Source organism: Equus caballus, chromosome 25 (assembly GCF_041296265.1).
Source record: "Equus caballus isolate H_3958 breed thoroughbred chromosome 25, TB-T2T, whole genome shotgun sequence".
Taxonomy (NCBI): domain Eukaryota; kingdom Metazoa; phylum Chordata; class Mammalia; order Perissodactyla; family Equidae; genus Equus; species Equus caballus.
The window spans coordinates 41,360,470-41,376,349 of NC_091708.1; the positions used below are offsets into that span (position 1 = coordinate 41,360,470).

General features: G+C 57.4%; 1 protein-coding gene across 6 annotated transcripts in view; it reads left to right on the plus strand.

Annotated features, from left to right (window-relative positions):
- HMCN2 (hemicentin 2) overlaps positions 1–15,880 on the plus strand; it is a 146,970-nt gene that overhangs the window by 42,379 nt on the left and 88,711 nt on the right. For 5 of the 6 annotated variants that reach the window (XM_070251672.1, XM_070251673.1, XM_070251674.1 and 2 more), the window contains exons 16-22: positions 3,376–3,564; positions 3,958–4,083; positions 4,356–4,483; positions 6,192–6,336; positions 8,525–8,637; positions 8,762–8,921; positions 10,346–10,511. In XM_070251672.1, coding sequence (XP_070107773.1) covers positions 3,376–3,564; positions 3,958–4,083; positions 4,356–4,483; positions 6,192–6,336; positions 8,525–8,637; positions 8,762–8,921; positions 10,346–10,511 — 1,027 coding nt within the window. The remainder of the gene's footprint in view (positions 1–3,375; positions 3,565–3,957; positions 4,084–4,355; positions 4,484–6,191; positions 6,337–8,524; positions 8,638–8,761; positions 8,922–10,345; positions 10,512–15,880) is intronic. The other variant, XM_070251675.1, reaches the window with a different exon arrangement.

Below are 15,880 nucleotides of genomic sequence, written 5' to 3' on the forward strand. Positions count from 1 at the left end.
AAAGTCATCCTGCGGCCGTGGCCAGTACGGTGTGGCTCCAGGCCTCATCACAGGGTCTTTATATGGGACAGGAGTCCTTGGGGGGGGGGGCTGTGGAGGTCATGCCCCCAAACCTCTGGCTCAGTCTCAGTCCCCTGGGTCCCCTCTACATGCAGCGCGGGGCCTGAGGCCCGCCTCTCCTGCGGTCCACCTTGCCCAGTTACACAGTCTTTGGGCCTGAGACCCCTCCTTCCCCCCACTCCCTGCCACACTGAGTCCAGGCCAACTGGGGCTCTCCTTCCTGGGCTGGCTCATTGCCACCGGCCCTACTCCAGTCCACGGGAACTGGGGGGATGGCAGAGGAGACTGAGGGCTGCAGGGTCCCCAGAGGATGGCCAAGAACCCTGGGACTTTGAGCTTTTGGAACCAGCGTAAAAATAGCTACTTCTGTCCAGATGGGGAAACTGAGACCCGGAGTGGTGAAGGAGTTTGTCCACGGGGGCCCAGTGGGGTAGAGGCAGCGCGGGCATCTTCCCTGGGCGGCAGGCCTTCGGGCTGGTGTCCCTACTCAGGGCGGAGCAGGAGGAAGGAAGGCAGCATCACTGTCACTGTCACTTCACTGCGGCCATTAGAATCCACCGGGCCTTTCCTCCTGGGAGATCCTTGGGGAGGTGCGTGGCCCCACCTGCTGGGGACAGTGAAGTCACCCTCGGCTCCTCTGAAGTCGGGGGGAGGCAGAGGCAGCCGGGGGGCCCAGCAGGAGGTCCAGGGCAGCCCTCAGGTCCTGCCCCCACATCCTGCGTTCTCAGTGGGAGCATCCTCTCCTCCCGGTGTTCTAGGATCCCCCAGACCCCCCTCCTGACAGACACGCAGCTGCGGCCCTCAGCTGATGGGACCCGGGCCTCTCCAGGGAGCGCGGGCGGCTGCTGTGATGTCCAACGGGGCATTCGCAGCTCCTGTCCCCAAAGCCTGCCTGAGGCCAAGGCAGACAGGGCCGTCCCCAGGGAAGTGGATGGTGGTCACAGTCCCGCCCTGGCTGCTGCAGAGGGTCACCTGGGGGAGGGGCTCAGCCTGCAAGCAGAGGTGGCTGAGCCTCGAGGAGGAGGCCCTGGGGAGAGCACTGGGTGGGCCCGGCCCCTCCCCGACGTGCTGCAGGACTCAGGGCCGCCCCACCCCTCCCCTGACCAGCGAGAGGACCAGAGGACCGTCAGCTCTGGCATACCAGGGTTCTGGGGTCCCACTGCAATTGGGGGGCTCCAGGTGAGGAGGGGGGCAGCTGCACTGAAGGCCGAGTCACAGTTTACTGGGCGGGGTCTGAGTCTGGGATTGGCTGCTTTGGGTCCCCCCCCCGCCCCGAGAGAGGATAGAAGAGCTGGGTGTGGCTCTGGCCAGGACAACGGCCAGGTTGTCCTCGAGTACCTAGGGGCACGTGGGGCTGCAGTGGTTGAGAGCCTGGGCTCTGATCCCAGCTCTGCCACTGATGCTGAGCTGTGCCTGTGGGCAGGTTCCTTAATCTCTCTGACCCTCAGTCTCTTCATCTATAGATGGAGATTGTGATAATATGTACTTCACAAGTTTACTGTGACCATTAATGAAATCATGTTTCAGAAAGCGCAGTCACCGCGCTTGTCACCAAGCAGGCATTCCCAATGCCACCCTTCATGCTTCCTATTTGCTTATTGTTATAAAGGAGCCGTCCTTCTCACCGGAGAGGTTTGGGACTGGGAGGAGGGTGGTGTTCCCCGTATCCCGGAGTCAGGAGACAAAGCTGGCTGCTTCGGGGCTAAGGAGGGAGGTTCAGGAGGCTCTGAGAGAGACAGAGTGGGAGGCCTGCCTGGAGGAGGGAGGTTCAGGAGGCTCTGAGAGAGACAGAGTGGGAGGCCTGCCTGGAGGAGGGAGGTCTGAGCTAGGCCCTGCAGTTGGGCTGGGTGGGCCTGAGGAAGGCGGGCTTTGGGGGTCCCTGGCGCTGGGGCTGCCCAGGATGGGGGGCCGGCAAAGCTGTGCCCCCAGGGCCAGGACCTTGCGGAAGCAGTGACCCCGTCTGAGATGGGCCTGGAGCGGAGTGTTTCTGGGACTCTGAGCCGCAACAGCTGCCAGGCCCCAGCGAGAAAGAAGCGAGGCGTGCGGGTGGTGTCTGAGGTTGGGTCCAGAACTGTCTTCCTCCTCACAGTAATTTTCCAAGTTGTGTTTATATCGCCCTGGAACGTCCCTAATCCCCGAGGCTGGGAGGGAAATTTGATGTTATGAGCTGCATGGGTGGGGGAGGTTTCTGGAGAGAGAAGGAAAGAACAGAGAGTGGAGGGTTTTCCATGGTGCTGGAGGCAAAGCATTAAAAAAAAGCCGGGGACCTTCCTGGTCCTGGGTCTGGGGACAGGGACCTGAGGACAGTGGCCGAGGCTGCAGGGAGCGGGCCTGGACCTGTCTGGAGTTGGCCCTGCTCCTAGCCTGCTGATCGGCAGAAAGGGTCGAGAGTTTCTGTTTGGGGAAATAACTTATTTTCCCCCTGATTACAAAAGTCAGACAATGCTCAGAAAAAAGGTTTGGAAGAAACACTACAAGCTATTCATAGTGGGTTCCTGGGGGAAGGTGTGGGATTTGGAGCATGTGGAGCCAAAATTAGGGAAATATACCCCTTGCATGTGTTTGAATTTTCGATAACTGAGGTGAGCGGGCAGTCCTTGTTGGGGTCTGTTGTCCGGGTGTAATTATTAATATGGCCGTTTTCACTCTCAAGTGTTGCCATTTGGACCGTAAAGTATAAGGTCACGTTATTTCTGATAAGCATGTTTTAATTTTGTTGTAGAGCTTTGTAGGCTCATTACAAAAATTGAGCAGACAGAGAGGTAAGGAAGAGAGTAAAGATGACCTATGACCTCCCCACGCAGTTGGCCCTCTGGGGTGGCGTGCACAGAAGGGGCTGTGGAGACGGTTGCCTGAGTCCAGGACACCTGCAAGAGGAAGCTCCCGGTGGCCCAGGAGGAGGGCGAGGGGGCAGGAGAGGGTCTCAGAGGCTCCTGAGGCCGGAGCGTGACTGCAGCCCCTCACAGGTGGGCTTCCGGGAGGTGTCGCCGCCAGGAGCAAGCCTGCTGCCCTCCTGCACGGCCGGGCACGGTGCGCCTCCTGTGACCCTCTGCAGGGGTAAGAGGCGTGTCAGCAGCTTTGTCCTGCCAAAAGCCGCTCCCTTTGCCTCGTCCCCGAGAGCTCTCCAGAGCTGGACCCCGCCAAGCTCAGGTTGGCCCCAGAGCCCTGGATCTGAGTCAGCCCCAGGTTCACGAGGGCGAGCCTGGAAGAGGGGGACCCTCCCAGCAAAGGGAGTGGAGGCAGGCGTTGGGAAAATTCTCCTGGGGGCCGGGTGGTCCAGCCACCGGGTGTGGCTGACCGGTCACCTCCCTGCAGATGCTCCCCAGTTGATGGAGCTGCCCCGGGATGTCACTGTGGAGCTGGGGAGGAGCGCCCTCCTGGCATGCCGGGCCACGGGCCGCCCGCCCCCTCGAGTCACCTGGCGCCGCAGAGATGGCCGCCCGCTGGGGCCTGGGCAGGGCAGCAGGACTGGGCAGCCTGATTCAGGAGTGCTGTCCTTTGAAAGTAAGAGATGGGGCTGATGGCGGGCGGGCAGGGGGAAAGGATGGCTTCTGGCACCCTAAGTCCCCAGGCTGGGTGGCCAGAGCAGGACCCCGAGCCCCTGCACTGACCACAGGCCGGGCTGATACAGGGTCACATCTTGGGTGGTGTGACTCTGCTCAAGTCATTCCACTACTCTGAACTGGACATACTGATGACAATGATGATGCCTGTCATCTGGGCTTAATAACACTCCACCTTAGGGGTCGCCGTGTGGGTCATTCGTGGAAAGTGCTTCGCACAGCTCCTGACACGTATTAAGTGTTACATGTGTTAGCTATGGTCACCATCATCGCCATCATGATGATGTTACCACTGTTTACCACATGCCAGGCCTGCCTCTGTCCTGCCCCTCAGGTGTGGCCCCTGAAGACCAGGCCCCGTATATCTGCGAAGCTCAAAATGTCTTTGGGAAGGTCCAGGCGGAGGCCCGGCTCGTGGTGACTGGACGTGGCTCGCTGGTGGATCTGGAGACGCCGGGAGGTGGGAATGCTGGGTACCCCCAGGGAGGCCCCCCCATGTCCACCCATCCTTTGGGACAGAGATGTCCACTGCCAGGTTCTCCCAGAGGAGCAACTGGATCCCCACTTCCTGGGCGATACACCCCAGGAAGTGTGCCCTTTGACCCTTTAGGGTCCCCCATCCTGATGCTTCCACTGGTTCCCTCGGGAGGGGGGGAGAGTGGGGACCTCCATCCCCTGGATGACCGCCCTCAGGGGACCTAGCACAGCCCACACAGTCTCCTCTCCCCACAGCCCCCCCACAGATCGCCAGCAGTGCCTCCACCGTCCGGGTGCTGGAGAGGCAGCCCGTGTCCCTGCCCTGTGTCATCCTGGCCGGGAGGCCCCTCCCGGAGCGGCGCTGGCTCAGGGCTGGCCGACCCGTGAGTGCTGGCTCCTCCGGGTGCCGCGGGCCGTGCTGCCTGGGGATGGAGTGGGCTGCTACGCTCAGACCTGAGCCTCCACTTTGCTATTCCTCTTTTGGAATGTCCTCCTTCCTCCCTCTCTCTCCTGCCTCTTTCCAGAACCTTCTCTGCTAACGCGCTGATAGCATCTGTCACCCTCTACAGTCCTGCCGAAGCCTGGTGCGGCTGCCGCTCCGCTTGGAGCTCAGCGGGAGAACCTTGCCTCCATTCGTGCTGAGGGCTGGGGAGCAGGGGTTTCGTTGGGGCGCAGCCATGATGCGTTCGTCGCCCCCGCTCTGCTGGTTCCGGGGCAGAGGGGTGGCCAGTGCAGATTATCACCTGCCCGACTTCCTAGTGTGCTGCTGGGCGCACCGCGGCTGCCTTATCCATTCATGTCAGCTTGGTTTTCTCTATTTCCTTCTGTTTCCCCCTCCGGTTCACGCCTCGTTTACCTCTCTCCTTCCCTCAATTCTTCTGCCCTGTCCTCAGACACACCAGGGTCCTTGTGCCCTTGAGGCTATAAAGAGGTGTCCTCACCCCAGCCCACTGGGCAGACACTGGATACCCAGAGAGGCGATGACTGTGTGGCTGTCTTTCTGTTCCCACTGCGCTGGGCCCAGCCCTGTTGTCCAGACCCTGGTGCAGAGCAGGCAGCGTCCTGCTCCCAGAGCATGTGGGCTTTGCAGAGGCCGGTCACATCCTTGAGTCGCTCTGCGGCCTGTGCAATTGGACGTGACCCTGAGGAGGATGCTGCCTGGGAGTGCGGGGTGGCAGGCTCCGGACCCCTCCTGAGTAGAATCCAGGGGCACGTGGGGAAGGAGTGGCCTTGGGCCTCGTCAGTGCCAGGACAGGAGCAGCCGGAGATGCAGATGCTGTTCTAGCTCAGTGGGGACATAAGGGGGAGCCCTGCCTGCTTAGCTGCCGAGTGCGAGGAGCAGAAAGGCCCTCAAGCTCGCTCAGCCCGGAAGGGCCCCGTGCCGAGACAGCGCAGGAGCATCTCCTGGTCCCTGAGAGCGGAATGTGCAGCCAGGCTCACGGGACAGGAGCGTGGAAGACAGGAGGGCTCAGGCCTGGAGGAAGGGTTTGGGGCCCCTCACCGAGGGTGGACTGGCTGGACATCTTTATGGAGGTTGCCCCAGGCCCCTTCTGGCCCAGCGTTCCCCGCCACCTGGTCCTGACGGGACAGACCTGGGAAGCCACCAGGAGCCGTTCTCTGCTTGTGTCTCTGGGACCACATCTGCTGTGGCCATATCCCTGCTCTGCTCCGCATAGCTCGGCTCTTCTCTCCCCGAGAACCATTTCCCTCCTCTCTGCGGCCTCAGAGCTCCAGACCCGACTCAGTAGAGGCTCTGGGCCAACCCTGTATTCCCAGGAGAGGCCCCCATCGACCTGGCTTGGATCTGGCATCTTGCCCTGGTCCAGGTGGCCATGGGAGTGGGGTCAGGGTGTGCTGGAGGTCAGGCCCACCTAGCCCTGCAGGGTCTGTGGGGTGGACAAGACTCAGAAAGGCGTGGGGCTGGGCACTGAGAGCGTCACCCCCTGCTGCCCCACCTTCTCTGAACCCCTGGCCTCTCAGTCCAGCCGGCCTTCTGCCGGCCTCGCAGGCAGTGGGGTTTCCGGAGGGCTCTCTCTTAGCTGGCTCTGAGGGGGGCTCCTGGTCTGAGTGGTGCTTCCTCACCCTCACCAGCTCCCACCTGGCAGCCGGCATTCTGTCCGAGCGGACGGCAGCCTCCACCTTGACCAGGCGCTGCAAGAGGACGCAGGGAGGTACAGCTGTGTGGTCACCAACACGGCCGGCTCTCAGCACAGGGATGTGATGCTGGTGGTTCAGGGTGAGTCCCTGGGCCCCGAGGTGGTGGGGTCCGGGTGGGGGCCGGGCCAGGATGGGGGAACTGATCTTGAACACCTTTGTCTAAAAAAATTGCACAAACAGTACATATTCACTGTAGGAAAATTAGAGATTGGACAAGTGAAAAAACAAACACTCCCGTAATACCAGTAGCTGAGAAAAACCAGAATAATTTTGCATTTTGGTTTGTATCTTTCATGCACTATACACGTGAACTTGCACATACACACATGCACACACCCTAGAAATATATATTACATTACATGTAATATATAAACTATGTACTTTGTATACATTGTATATAAATTATTTTTACATAGTATATATGCATTCTTTATATAAATTTTTATGTATCAATTCTTCATATATATCTATTTCTATCCATCTATCTCTCTATAAATTCTTTGTATATACATACACATGCATATTTAAAAACCAAACTGGGACCACATTATATTACTGTCTTGTGCCGTGAGTGTTTCACTTGACAATGTATTGTGACAATTTTCTGTTAATAAATACTCAGAAGCATCCATGCAAGTGTGCGGGTCCGTCTGGATGCGCCGGAGTCTCTAACCTGTCCCCTGGTGTCCGGGTTCTCACTAGCGTGCACACCCTGGGAATAAGCATCCTCATGCTCCACGTTGGTCCCCGTGACTCATTCTTTCCTTAGGATAAACCCACCAATGTGGAATTGAGTTTTGAGTCACGGAGAATGCCCGTTTTTAGGTCTTTTAGTGCATTTTGCCCAATTTCTCTCCCCACCACAGCGTTGGAGAGACCCTGTTTTCCTTCCCCACCTAACCACGTATCACCATTCTTTTTACTGTAAGACAAGAAGTTTAAACTGTTTGGTTATATTTTGTCATTTACCAAGTATGTTCATATCCTTTATTTTTTTCATTTGTTTCATAAAGCCCCCAGGGATGAGCGGGAAGAATGCATCGTTCCCCATTTTGCAGAGGAAAACCAAAGTTCAGAGGAGGCTGGGTCCAGGACCCAGGTGCCCCGCCTCCTCATACTTCCATAATTAATAGCAGTGATCAAAAGTTGAGCCCCCGTGTACCTCTTGCCAGACTTCTGGGAGGTTCTGTGCACGTTTCACTTAATTTTCATGACTACTCCATGAGGTGGGATTTGAAAGACTCCACGTTCTGCAGTTAAGGCAGCTGAGGCTCTGAGAGGGAGCAACTCAGCAAGAGGACAGGATGAGCAAACCAGGCTGTCACCTCATAATTTTCCACCTTGCTGGCGCAGCCGCTTCTGCGGGGGTGGCGTGGACCAGCTGGGTCTCTCTTGGCTCACTTCATTTCCATTCAACAAATGCTCATCCGCCAGCCACTCCCGGGTCCACCCGCCCCGGCTCTGCTGGGAGACCCTTGTTTTAATGCCTGCAAATCTGGACGGTGCCCAGAATGGATTTGGCACTTGTCTTCAAGTTCCCTGTGTTCTGTGAACACTATTTTCTGCCATTTCTCATCTGTCCATCCCAGGAGAGTAGGCAGGGAATTGTGGGGTTTTTTAGCTGTTTTTGCGGATCAAGGACTATGGGTTCCAAAAAATTAAGTGCTTTGTGTAAAGTCCCAGAGCAAAGAAATGGTGCAGCTGGTTTCCAGGCACAGGCTGCCCTCTGCCTGGGGCATAAATTTATAGCCGTGGTGGCTGTAGGTACTAGGTCATTGGTATTCTTCTGTTAAAATTGTTTTTTTTCAATTGTTGTAAAATATACATTTTTAAATATGAAGTTCTGTAGCATTAAGTACATTCACACTGTCGTGCAACCATCACCACCATCCGTCTCCAGAACTTTCTCATCTTCCCAAGCTGAAACTCTCCCCATTAAACACTCGCACCCCAGTCCTTGGCCCCCCCCATCCTACTCTCTGTCTCTATGAATTTGTCTATTCCAGGTATCGCATGCTCGTGGAATCACACGGTCTTTGTCCTTCTGTGTCGGGTTTATCTTACTCAGCATAATGTTTTCAAAGTTCATCCATGTTGTAGTATTTATCGGACTTTTATTCCATTTTAAGGCTGAGTAATAGTCCACATGTACACACCACGTTCTGTCCATCATCTGTTGATGGATATTTGGGTTGTTTCCACCTTTCGGCTGTTGTGAATAGTGCTGCTATGAACTTTGATTTAGGAAATTGGTTTGTTTTTAAAAGTGCCGCCTAGAATCCAGCCCACTGCCACCCACCACGTCACCAATGAAGGGGTTCCAGCCTCGCTTCCCTGTGTGGCCTCAGGAGTTCCTACCCCCACCATCACCTGGACCAAGGTAGGCAGAGCCTGTTAAGGCGAGGGTAACTGGAGAGAGAGGCCCAGTGCATCATGGGGAGGGGAATGATGCAAATCGCCGTGGAGTGTGGGCTCTGCTGACATCACCTGTGACTCTGCCGTAGGAAACCAATGCCCTGACCCCCAGGGATCCCCACTACAATGTGAGCAAGGACGGCACCCTGGTCATCGCCCAGCCATCTGCCCGGGATGCAGGGGCCTATGTCTGCACGGCCACCAATGCCGTGGGCTTCTCCAGCCAGGAGATGCGGCTGTCTGTCAACAGTGAGTGCTGGCCACCCCTATCATGGAAGAGGGGCTCAGTGGGCATGGAGACAGGGACAGGGACAGTCTGACTTCCCTGCATCTTCCTTGCCCCCTGCCTCTAAGCTCTTCCCATCAGAAGGGCACATAGACCAAAACTGTCCTCCCCGAGAGCACTGTCCCCAGAGGTGTGGGTAAGTGGTTCCAGCTCAACCCTTTGTAACCGGATGGGGGAAGACATCACATTAACAAGCCTTGGAAAGACACAGGACGCTACACTAGACCCCACCCACCTTGGCAGCCCCCTCACCCACTTCTCTCCCTGACTCTCTGTACCCTAGATCCTCTGGTCTCCTTTCAATTTCTTGGTGGTGCCTTATGCCTCAGGGCCTTTGCACTTGCAGTTCCTTCTCTTTGGAATACCCTTCCTCCACCTCTTGGCCCAGCTGACCTGTCCCATCTGTCAGATCTCAGTTCTCTGATCCCTCGGGCTCCATCAGGTCACCTTCTGTACACTCTCTGGAATGTTCCCTGATACCACCCATCACAAGTGTGACTGAATAATTAGTTGTATATTGAGTTATTTGGTGCTGGTGTTCCCTGTGGGCCCTGAGCGCTTGAGGACAGGGGCAGGACCTGTCTGCTTTGCTGCTGTTTCCCAGCCTCATGACAGGGCTGGGCGCTCAGTAACTGTCTGGGATGCGCGAGTACACGCACAGCCAATTTTCTTCTGTCATATACGCTTAGAGCCAATATTTTTATATTGCAAAAGAAAATTTTTAAAGAGGGGATTTCCTGTCTGAACTAATGACGTACAGGAGAATGTGTGAGGGCTGAATGGGTCTTGATGTCCCCAGCTGGCTGGCTTGTTTAGTTGTCGGTGCCCAGACACGTACTGGGTGCCTTCAGTGTATGAGCATCTGGCTAGAAATGTCGGGGGGCACAAGGAAGGAGGGGGCGGGTGTGGTCTCCACCACCAGGAGCCTTCAGCTTCATACGAGAGAGCAGTGATGTGCATGGATTGTTATAACCTCCCACTGGCCACAGCGCGTCATCTGGTGGTTGATATCATGGGAATAAATGGGATGATCAAGGGGGAGAAGGGAGCGAGAGAAGAGGAGGACAGAGCCTGCCGGAATGTCCCCGGGGAAGGGACAGCAGGATGAAGAGACGCCGGCAGAGCATAGATGTTGGGGCCAGAGGGACCACATCGGGGCCATGAAAGCAAGAGGAGCTTCCGGAGGGAGGGGGTTGGTGGTGAGGAGGAGGGGGAGACTGAGGGAAACCGTAGGATCTGAGCCCACCTGAAACCTGGGCTCTCCTGTTATAATGGAGCCCACCCACCTTCTGCACCTCTGGGGCCGGCGGTACAACCTCTGCTTCCTGGGGGAGCCGCCTGCTCCCCTCCGGCCCGGCTCACGGTCCCTGCGTGTTTCCACCAACAGCCCAGCCCAGGATCCTTGTCAACGGGTCACATGATGCAGATGAGCCTCTGAGGATCACGGCCAAGGCCGGGGACGATGTGACCCTGGACTGCGAGGCCCAGGGCTCCCCACCCCCATTGGTCACCTGGACCAAGGACTCCCGCCCTGTGCCGCCCACCACTGACAGGTAACCCCGACTGTGTGGCCTTGCGTAGAGGAAGGGACAGAGCTTGTGGTTTGAGGGGAAACTGGCCTCAAGGTGGCCAGTGATCCAGCAGGTGTGTGAGGCCCTGTGGACACCCCCAAGGGCATGTGCATGAGGCACTGTGTGCACTCCGCACACAGCACTTTTGTCCCTGGGCCCCTGAATCTCAGCGGACCTCTAGGGTGCCTGGACGTTGGGGCGAGACACCCCCCCGCTCTGGAATACTGCGCACCCAGCGCTTCACTCGCTCTCCCCTGGCGCTGCATGCAGCATCCGCTCTGATGGGTGCAGCAGCCCTTGTTGTCTGAGCTGGACTGAGGCTCAGCATGGTAGGGTGAGTGTTGGTGGTCACCCAGCTGGAGAAGACCACCGCCACCACCGCCGTGGTTGCGACGTGGCCTGACCGTGACACCTGCTACGTCCTCGCCTGCTCGGCAGACCAGGTGTCTGGCGGCCGGGCTTTCTGACTCAGCTTCTCTCCCACCATCTGTCTGGGATCCTGGGAGTGGGCGGAGAGGGAAGAGGCACTTGGGCATCCTTCAGAGCCAGGCCATACCCCCAGGCAGAGGTTCGGGGGGATGGTTCCAGATGAGAGAGCCTCGACACTCCTGGGGGGGTATTGACCCGAGGAGGGGGATGGGGGGCACTTTGGCCCTGGCTGATGACATCCACCCTGGCAAGTTCTTTAAGTTCCAGACCAAGGAGGTCTCCAAGCGCCCCCCACCCCCACCCCCTTGACACCCACATGTGGGTCTCAGCATCTCAGGACATCTGTTCAGGGAGCCCTTCCAAACATTGAAGCCTGCACTCTGAATGCGCCAGGCTCCAGCATCTGGGCTGGGGCTGCACCCCCACCCTGGTGCCCTGTCGGGGTCTCTGCAGCTCCATGTTGGGGGTGGAGTCGGGGCCCAGGGGAGCTGCCAGCTCTCCCCAGGAAGCCTGGTCCTCACTCCTCGGCTGGGCGGCAGCTGGCCAGGTACTCGCTTATTTATGGCTTGTTACTGCAATGGGGAACACAAGCCCATTTGTTCACCCCTCCTTGTTGGGATGCGTTAATCGATCAGCCGGGAGCCATAAATTTGTGAGGGCTGCTTTTGCAATCCTAGAGTTTTGTTCTGTTCTTTCTCCTTTGCCCTCTCCACTTCTTGCTGGCTTATAGCTTTCTCTGGAGATTTACGAGATTCCAGGAGTCTATCTAAGTGAAGGAGAAAAATATGTCTGGGGGGTGGGGCTGGGCGAAGAGCTCAGACCCTGCAGGTCATCAGACTCCAGTGCGGACCCTGGCTGGGTCCTCATTAGTCACGTGGCCTCGGTGGCCGCTGGCTCCTCTGGACCCGTTTCTCTACCTATAAAGTGGACATTGTTTAAATACTGGTCATGCAATACCGTGGTGGATACACAATGCCTTGTACATCGTAAGTGCTGGAAAATGGCTCCCTTTGATATTGTTTTCCTGCTGCTGTTTGCAAACCAAGACATCATTTCCAGCTTTCAGAAAATTATCATCATCGTATTTCTTATCCCACTTAATTCTCATGCACTTTGTTTAATAGAAAAGCCTTGTTGAGATACAATTCACACGCTGTACAATTCTGTTTTTTAATGTATTTGGAGTTGTGCCACCATCACTCCAGTCAATTTTAGGACATTTCCAGCACCCTCCCAAAATCCCCTTCTCATCAGCAGCCACTTCCCACCCCTGCCCACCCTCACCCCGGCCCCTCAACCACGCCTCTGCTTCCTGTGTCTGGATTTCCCTATTCTGGATGTTTCAGATAAATGGAGTCATACAGCATGTGGCTTTTTGCGCCTGGCCCCTTTCCCTTAGCGTGTTTTTGAGGCTCATCCGTGTTGTGGCGGGTATCCGGACGTGATCCTTCTTTGTGGCTGAATAATATTCCATTGTGTAGATAGCCCACGTTTTGATATCCGTTCACACATCCATGGACACTTGGGTTGTTTTCACTTGCTGGGGGTTGTAACTTTGCTGATTTTTGCCTGTATTCAAATTTCCTTCGCAAGCTCTGGGCCCCTTGGTTCGCTGGGCCTCCCTATGGGACTCTGACAACCTCCCTACGTGGAGCAAAGCTCAGTGTCTCACAGACACACAGGTCCCCGAAGTCCCATAGCCATTCTGCCAGAAGATGGAGATTAAAAATCTATGGAAAGCACACGGAGCAGAGCTGGTGCTGGGGCCGGGGCGGGGGGGCAGACTGGCTGTCTCTCTGCCCCTCCTCTTCCCCTCCTGCTCTTCCTTCTTCAAGGGAGTCCCAAGGCTCAGCTTCCAAGCTGCTGTTCTAGAAGCTTGAGAACTTATTTCGATGAGTCGTAGGTGGTCGTCTACCTCCAGGCTCCAGCCTGCTCCCTCCTGAGGGGAGGCATCCGCTGCCCCCCCCCCCCCCCAGTGTCCCTGCTGCCCCCTCCCTCGGGCTGGGCCTGTGTCCTTGCACTGGTGAGCTGACTCCTGGTCTGCACGGCCCCTTTCTCTGTGCTCGGGGAAAGCCCGCGCCTGCTCTGTGGCTGCCCGGGGCCTGGCCTTCCTGACCCTGTGCTGCCCTTGGCCAGGGGCTGTCAGCCCTGGCTGTGGTCGGGGCCACCAGCAGAGCTCCAGTGCTGATGCTCCTTCAGGGCTCCCCGGGGACCCCATGCTGCAGTTACGTTGAGAACCACAATGGGGCTGAGCCTCTGAGGCCTCCCCCATCTCCGTTTGGGCAGGGGTGGCCCTCTTCTCTTGCCAGCAGTCCTGGAGGTGGGTGGGGGGAGTGGCCTGCTCCCTGGGCACTGAGAAAGACACAGAAACACATGGGGTGGGGGAGAATTGGGGTCCTGACCTTCCAACGCCTGGGCTGTTCCCTAACGTGCACACACACGGAGACAGACATGCATGGACAAGAATACACATGCACACACGTGGACATGCACAGAGACACAGACATGCACACACATGGACACACACAGACATACAGACACGGGAACACACATCAAGCTTCTGGGCCCAGGTCAGGCCACTTCTCTCTCTGGAGGGCCGAGAGCATATTCTGAACCCTCAGCAGCCTTGATGCTCTGAGTCAGAAAGTCCTTTCTAGAAAGAAAACAGAATGGGAGTGGGGTAGCTGCTAGACGCTGAAGTGCCACTCGTGTCGATGGTCCCGTGCGATTTGTTCATGCCAATGCTTTCATAGCGTTAAACTTGGCGCATCTTCTGCTCTGCCCTCATTTTTGATAACTTTTCCCCGTTCACCCATTTTCTCAGTTCATCCTGGCCCGTATCACTTGCTTTTTATTTAAAGGGCAAAATAACATTGCAGGGCGATCAGCTCTCGTTGTTGCTAAGCTGCTCGTCTGTTTGGGGCAAGGGCTCCGTCGCCAGTGTTTGGTTGTAATAAATGGAGCTGTTGGAACATCTTTGCACAAACGCCCCTCTTTATCTTCTGGGTCGTTTCCTTGGGGTAAAGTCCCGAAAGCGAACGGCTGAGTCCAAGGGTGGGAATGGCCCGTGGGGTCTTCCAACCCTCTGGAAGTGTTTGTGAAAAGCCCGTGAAAACTGTGGATTCGAAATCGAAGTCAGCAGGATTTCTGAGCCGTCTCGTGTGCCCAGGGACTGTGCCGAAGCCGCGTGGGAGAGCGCAGACGCGGGCTCTGGCTGTGCGTGCGGTCAGATGGCAGGAGACCTGGTGTCCCTCCAGCCTCGCCCCCAACTCACTTGAGTGAACTGGAGCAAGTCTGTTCCCCTCTCTGGGCCTCAGTCTCCCCATCTGAGAAATGAAAGTGTTGGACAGGCAATGGTGGCCAGACAGTGCCTAGTGGCTCCGGTCCCGGGATTCAGCCTGGGGATGCTAGGGCGAGGCTGCGTTTCTAGGCAACAATGTTTGTTTGTGGTTCTGATGTGTAGCTGGGACAGCTGCGAGAGCTCCTGGCTCGGGCTCTGGCTTCCCTGGGGCTGCAGGCCAGGGTCCCACACAGGGCCAAATCCAGCTGCCTCCACGGGGAGGGGCGGGGGAGGCTGGCCAGGAGGGGACAGTGAGAGGATGGAGCATCCTGAGGATGCTGCAGGGCCGGGAGCAGCCTGTCTCCTGGAGTGGACAGGTCGGGGCTGCAGCTGGGTTCTGGCAACCCAGGAGCAAAGCTGCTGCCTCACCGGCTGCTGGGGGGCACGGCACGGACTGCCCAGGGTCGCCTCGTGGGGTCTTTCCCTTGGCAGATGCTCACAGCTCATGCTGGGTCCTGGCCCGGCGGCTCTGAGCTTGGGTCTTGCCAGCCTGTGGCCAGCAGCTCTCTTTCTGGGGAGTGGTCAACTGAAGGAAACTTCAGAGCCGACCGTCCAGAGCCCCACAGGGGTGGGGAGCGCAGTTGCAGCGTCTGAGGTCCAGTCCCAGTTCTGCCCTGACCAGCTGGGTGGCCGTGGACAGCAGGCCTTCATCTCTCTGGGTCTCAGCTCCCTCCTCTGCTGGTGATGATGGTAGAATCTGCCTGCCTTGCGGGTGGCTGTCGGGAGTTTCAAGTGAGAATGTGCGTGGAAGGGGCTCAGCCGCGGGGAGGCACACGGAAAGCTCAGTAGTTGATGGCCATCCCTGTTAGCATTGCTGGTTTCAGGAGATGGCACATCCTTTCTCTCTCTCCTCTATATTGTGCTTGGCCCTTTGGTCAGCATCAGGCCCCTCTTCCTAAATTGCTCCAGCTTAATTTTCCCCTCTGGGGCTTCCTTACATGGGTCTACGGGGTGGGTGAGCCCAGCAAGGAGATGCAGGTCAGAGGGGCCGTCGGTGGGTGAAGGTGCCCTCTAGGCTGACTGGGGCTGTTGGGGGGCCCTCCCCTGCCCCAGGCTCAGACCCTGCCCTGGCCCCAGCAGACACAGGCCGGGCCGGTGCACACTGGCGTGCGGTGGGCATCCGTGGGTGAGCACCAGCCCCCTGGCCAGCCGGGTGCCTGTGGAGAGTGCTGGTCATTCGACAGCCGCTGACCGTCCTCCGGGAAGGCTCGGCGCTCGTGCGGTGAGGTCAGAAGTGCTGCAGACACAGGGGCAGCAGGACGAGCAACATGGAACACAGCCAGAGGGACCGGGTGCAGACAAACCACCCAGACTCTGAGCAACCTGAGGACAGGAGCGTTTCCTCCCCCACAGCGGGAGCCGACCTGCCTTGAACCCAATGGCTCTTTGTCAAATGGGTGAATGAGTGAATGAGCGACTGGCTGAACTGGGCTCCTTGCCCGAGGTAGATGGGCCCCTCTTGGGTCTCCCCTGGCCCCCATCTGCGTAGCTGTGTGAGACTCTCAGCCAACAGCGAAGGCTTAAGCCGATGGATGGATGTCATAAACAGGAAATTCCCCAGAACCTCCCCGGGTTTTCATCT